Below are 6,050 nucleotides of genomic sequence, written 5' to 3'. Positions count from 1 at the left end.
CCACTGGCAGATTGGCCTTGCACATGTCACAAGGATCAAACCCAGGCATGACGCAAGCAGCAACACAGTGTACAGCACAGTAAAACTGCCAGGTCAGTTCAATACTGCTATGGTGCCTTAGCACCGGGTTGGTACAATACAGTACCATCGGTACGGTATGTGAACCACGGTACAGTGACTTGTACTGGGTTGGTACGGTACCCTTGGTAGGGTACGTGAATTGGAGCAGTACCGGAATGGTAACCGGTTGGTTTAGTACTGGTTAGATGACTTGCACCGGGTCAGTACTGTACTAGGGTGGTAACCTCGTTCCCTGAGGAACAGTGGGTTGGTGACCTTTACTGGTCTACTCTGTTCGCTTTACTGCAGGAAGCAGTATACAGGGATACCCACCTGTGTAAACTTCTGGCTAAACCACACAGTAAGTATGCAAACAATACTGAGGGAACCCTGTTTGCTAGACAGCAAGCAGGCACCAAGACGGCAATAGTGCTGCAAGCAGTGTCAATCGAAGCGCATATCTCGGTCAATGCAGAACTGCTGAGCCCAGCAGATGCACTCAATTTTCTGTGAAAAAAGAGACTCTTATAGAAAACAGTAACAATACAATTATGTTTTAAAAAATAATAATATCGTTTCATAAAACAAATTATATTTTAAAGCTTTTTTTTTAGCTCCAGCCGGAGCTAAGCAATCTGTGAGGAGAGCACAAGTCAGCCGAGTCAAGTTGCTTAATACTTGGGAAGGGGCGACAAAAGCCACCAGCTCCATGCGGGGCACAAGGCTGCTGAGGGACATAACAAGCAACAGGCTGTGTGCAAAAATGCTTGTGATTAGGCAAACTAATAACAATGTTAATAATTATCACCTTCATAGTGTAATACACAATTAGTAATAATAAGCAGTAAAAATAACAAGTACTCATCCGTCTATGGCTGTCCCGTCAGGTTCAGCTGAAAGGAAAAATTATGATGAGATCTGTGTGCAGTCCCTATATGCCCTCGTGGGCAGGTAAGACTGCATCACAGGCTCTGATGAGCAGCTTTGATATATTATTCAGGTTCTGGGTCTTTAGGAGATAAATACCCCATTAGGTAATGGTTAAATTTCGTACTTGATAGGGAACTGGACTCTTTCATATCTCAGGGAAGAGTGTTTAATAGATTGGAGGAATACAATTTAGTTTTAACGCAATGGATCATAAGTTATATTTACAAGACTTTCCACTTTTATGAATATCAAAAACAGATTTAAAAATAGAGTGAGTTAAAGCTTTGTGAATGAGGCCTATTGGAGTTTAATGGATCTATGAGCTGTTACCAGAAACTGAAGACCTTATATGAGAGTCAATATGAAGTAATTATTTGATTTGTGATTGAAGTGAACTCACTAAGAGCTGCTTAAAAAGGACTACTTGAACACCCTTGTCACCTTTTACCTGTTAAATTCTTCTATCTGCTTTCTTCGGTGGTGATAGTTGGAGAGAACCAGGCACTCCTCCCAGCACTTGTCTGTTGTAAACTGTTCCAGCTTCTGAGAATACGGGGTCACGTCTCCTTGCTTATACATGTTTATCTTACGGACCTTAAAAAAGAAAACATGAATCTGTAGCTGCAAGTGATAACAGATATTTGCCCCTGTGAAAAGACACAGTAACTGCCAGACAGTGAATAGTGCTACTGAGACTAACTAATTTCCTCTCTAAATTACACGTATACCCTCCTCAGTCCCCACACTCATGTATCTGTTGGTATTTTTATTTTGCAGAATACTACACTGTCTGTTTTTGGTGACTCCTACTTTAAAAGTTTTCCAGGCAGCATTAAAATACATCATTGCTGGTTAGCCTGATACTACTGATGTACCATCTTACATCCTCATAGAGTTAATTTTCAGAGACAACAGCAAGGAACAGTCAAGTGATTGGCTCACAGTAGGGCTGTCAAACAATGAAAAAAAAAATCTTGAATAATCTTGAGATAAGCCTCAGTTTTAATCACATATTGTTTTAATTGGTATATCTTTATTTTTTAGGATCACCAAAAAAACCTAACATCATAATAACAAAAATTAAAAATTGACACAACATACCTCTGTGCTGCAGGAACTCAGCCTGACAGCAGATACAAGCAAGCAATCTGATCCTCTGTACTGTCAGAGTGTTTTTTAAACTGGAACTGCCAATTCACAATGCCTTCACTTTTAACACACTCATCATTTAGTTTCAATTCTACTACTGTCAGCATGCATTTTAAGGCGTTGTTCAGTCTAGGTTAGTTCAGAATACCAGGGTTTGAATTAGCTACTGCAGTGTCCTGTACCTGTTCAGCAGGAAGACCACACTTCATAGCCACATCACTCAGCCAGCACTCTGCGATCAGCATCCCCTGAGGCCCGCCGAAGCCGCGGAAGGCTGTATTCGAAGGCAGGTTGGTTTTGCAGACATAGCCAAAGCCTCTGATGTTCGGAATGTTGTATGAATTATCCATATGAAACAAAGCTCTCTCCATGATCTAAAAGGAGACATTAACCAGATTGAAAAATATATTACCTACTGTAACAAAGAGGACTTTGTCACTGGTTCTTGTGTGGATGTGGGCAGCTGGGACATGTTGCTAGGAAACCAGTTGAGCAGTTAGGCTCGCACGGCGCTGAGCTGATCGGGAGGTCCTGATTGGCTGGGGGACATGCCCGGGAAGGCTGCGGGTAGCTCAAAAGGCATCAGTGCTACAGCTCGAGGTGACTGCAACGTAGTGCTACACAGAGGGGCGCTTTGTTTTCATCCAAAAGGAGAGCGCCCACTCTGCAGGACAACTACTACAGAACTTCTCAACTGCAACACAGTCCCTGTGACAGCTCATCAGCCAGGACCGTCGCAAATGACCCAGAGTCACTGGGAGGCCAGGAATTCGGGAGCAATAGCAGTAGGTTAGTTTAGGGGATGTGGATGCCAACCAGTATAGAGAGGGTTTCACAGTGTAGTAGATTCCTGGAGCGGGACGTCTCCTTTAAAAAGGCTAACGTTCGCCTTGTGTGGCAAACTTTTATTTTTAGTTTTGTTTTGTTTTCTTTATTAAATCTGACTATTAGACTACTATTGTTATTAAATCTGCATGCCTGTGCGGTATGTCAACACCAACTGCTCTGTGTCTGATTCAGCATTATGCAGTGACAACCCACACACGTAATGAATCCCCCTGTTACACCAGCCCAGAAACATTACCAGATTATATATATTGTCAATACAGTGGCACAACATTGGTGAATTGTTTGTGTAAGTGCAGTTACAATTATATGAGTTTAATCTTATTGTAAATGTTTTTAGTTTAATGAATGTTTTTGGGGTTCCATATAGGGTATGTTACGATTATGTTATAATTGTGACAAATAATATTTCCTGATCTTTAGCATTGTAACAACGTTCTGTCACTGGCTGGTCAGACACATGCGTGTATTTGTATGAGTGATTGGTTCCAGCTAATTAGATTTTAAGAGTGTTATTTTTTGTTACATGATCAACATTTTTTTTCTTTAAGGAACCTAAAATCTTAATTTTTATTGTTTATTAATTTACATTTTTTTTAACTTAAGTAAATTATTTACAGAAATGTATTTACGCACAAAAGAAAATACTAAGGCTGAATTGCATAAGAATATTTTCCCATTTCCTTAAACTAAATTCACATAAATATAATTAAATATTATAATCTAAATTTTCCTAAAACAGCAGCAAAATTAATTAAGCTGTGTTAGAGGATAAACAAAACTTCTTTTAGTCCTTATTATTTAATTCACACACAAAATAAATGCATTTGTTTATAAGACCAAAGGTGTATTGTGGACTATAAAAGGTGTAAATTGAATCAGAAATGCTAATTACATATTTCAGGTACAGCCTATCAAAGCTTCATTTTTCAGTACATCCATATGAAGACAATCATGGCCAGAAGTTGAGTGCAAAATTATTCAATGGAGCGAAAATGTCATTATATAAAGTGTACAAAATAATTTATTGAAACTGTGGAGGATGGCATACAACTGCATGGAATACACTGATTTAATGCTGTCTGAAAGTGAGACACTGGAAAGTCGACTGGAATTATTATTATTATTATTATTATTATTATTATTATTATTATTATTATTATTATTATTATTTATAAAATAGGCCTATGTTAAGTTGAATAAGTTGAATAAGGATGAAGCTGGTTTTGTTGCAAAAGATTTGGCACATATTTTTTTTCCCCCAGAAGATTTCAAATCATTTTATATAATTTTTAGTTATGAATAGTTTAGTTTCATAAAGGTTGGCAATACATTTTGGGATTTTTCATATTTGTTCCAGTTACGATACAACAAGTCTTTAGTCTAGAGAAATTGCTAGTATCCTCTAGAGGGCAACAGCAGTTACTTTGGGTTCATTGCAATTGAGACACATTTTAATGTGCAACTGGGGACTATCTTGACCTGCTTAGTTCATTGCAATTGGTATTAACTTGTGTACTAGTTCAGGACCGTCCTCCGTACTAACAGCGGGATCATTCATGTAGTAGACCTACTTATAGTAGGAACAGTGCACTTAATGGCAAAGTTTTATTTTTAGCCATTTTCCCCAGTGCATCCATTTTTGGGGTGCTATAAGGTATGGCACTGTCTTCTTAGATTAATGTGTTGTGGTTTGTTGTTCAATTTCTCATAAGAGGGTTGTCATTATTAAACAGGTCCTTGCTATTATCTAATTGCCTACACTTACACACAATACAATAACAGCTACATATTCTATCTGTCCAATGGAATAATAGTACAAGATGAAGCGATTATAGTACTTCAGCACTGGGGTGATTAAACCAGCACACTGGTGATTATAGTTAGGATGGTCAAACTTATTTTTACATTTCAACAAACAAAACCCCAAATAGGTTATTATCAGTAGTTTTTACTTAAACAATAAAAAAGGTTTTGAAACATATAAAAATATTTTTTTATGCACCAAATTTGACTATATTTCCTGCGTGGTGACCATCTTAGATTTATGTTTTAGAACATAAGAACATAAGAAAGTTTACAAACGAGAGGAGGCCTTTTGGCCCATCTTGCTCGTTTGGTTGTTAGTAGCTTATTGATCCCAGAATCTCATCAAGCAGCTTCTTGAAGGATCCCAGGGTGTCAGCTTCAACCACATTACTGGGGAGTTGATTCCAGACCCTCACAATTCTCTGTGTAAAAAAGTGCCTCCTATTTTCTGTTCTGAATGCCCCTTTGTCTAATCTCCATTTGTGACCCCTGGTCCTTGTTTCTTTTTCAGGCTGAAAAAGTCCCTTGGGTCGACACTGTCAATACCTTTTAGAATTTTGAATGCTTGAATTAGGTCGCCACGTAGTCTTCTTTGTTCAAGACTGAACAGATTCAATTCTTTTAGCCTGTCTGCATATGACATGCCTTTTAAGCCCGGAATAATTCTGGTTGCTCTTCTTTGCACTCTTTCTAGAGCAGCAATATCTTTTTTATAGCGAGGTGGCCAGAACTGCACACAATATTCAAGATGAGGTCTTACTAGTGCATTGTACAGTTTTAACATTACTTCCCTTGATTTAAATTCAACACTTTTCACAATGTATCCGAGCATCTTGTTAGCCTTTTTTATAGCTTCCCCACATTGTCTAGATGAAGACATTTCTGAGTCAACAAAAACTCCTAGGTCTTTTTCATAGATTCCTTCTCCAATTTCAATATCTCCCATATGATATTTATAATGCACATTTTTATTTCCTGCGTGCAGTACCTTACACTTTTCTCTATTAAATGTAATTTGCCATGTGTCTGCCCAGTTCTGAATCTTGTCTAGATCATTTTGAATGACCTTTGCTGCTGCAACAGTGTTTGCCACTCCTCCTACTTTTGTGTCGTCTGCAAATTTAACAAGTTTGCTTACTATACCAGAATCTAAATCATTAATGTAGATTAGGTATAGCAGAGGACCTAATACTGATCCCTGTGGTACACCACTGGTTACCACACTCCATTCTGAGGTTTTTCCTCTAATCAGTACT

At 38.3% G+C, this 6,050-nt stretch overlaps 1 protein-coding gene across 2 annotated transcripts in view; it reads right to left on the bottom strand.

The window, feature by feature from the left end:
- Positions 1-6: 6 nt before the first annotated feature.
- Positions 7-6,050, bottom strand: part of xdh (xanthine dehydrogenase) — a 72,886-nt gene continuing 66,842 nt past the window's right edge. The window contains exons 25-27 of one of the 2 annotated variants that reach the window (XM_041250651.1): positions 2,322-2,513; positions 1,439-1,584; positions 7-953 (exon numbers count right to left, since the gene is read on the bottom strand). In XM_041250651.1, the coding sequence (XP_041106585.1) occupies positions 950-953; positions 1,439-1,584; positions 2,322-2,513 (342 nt within the window). In that variant the 3' untranslated portion in view covers positions 7-949. Of the gene's footprint in view, positions 954-1,438; positions 1,585-2,321; positions 2,514-6,050 lie in introns of those variants that run through there. The other variant, XR_005950352.1, reaches the window with a different exon arrangement.

Source organism: Polyodon spathula, chromosome 5, assembly GCF_017654505.1.
Source record: "Polyodon spathula isolate WHYD16114869_AA chromosome 5, ASM1765450v1, whole genome shotgun sequence".
Classification (NCBI taxonomy): Eukaryota; Metazoa; Chordata; class Actinopteri; order Acipenseriformes; family Polyodontidae; genus Polyodon; species Polyodon spathula.
Note: the sequence above shows the minus strand (reverse complement) of the source record. Positions and strands in the feature narration are given on the sequence as shown.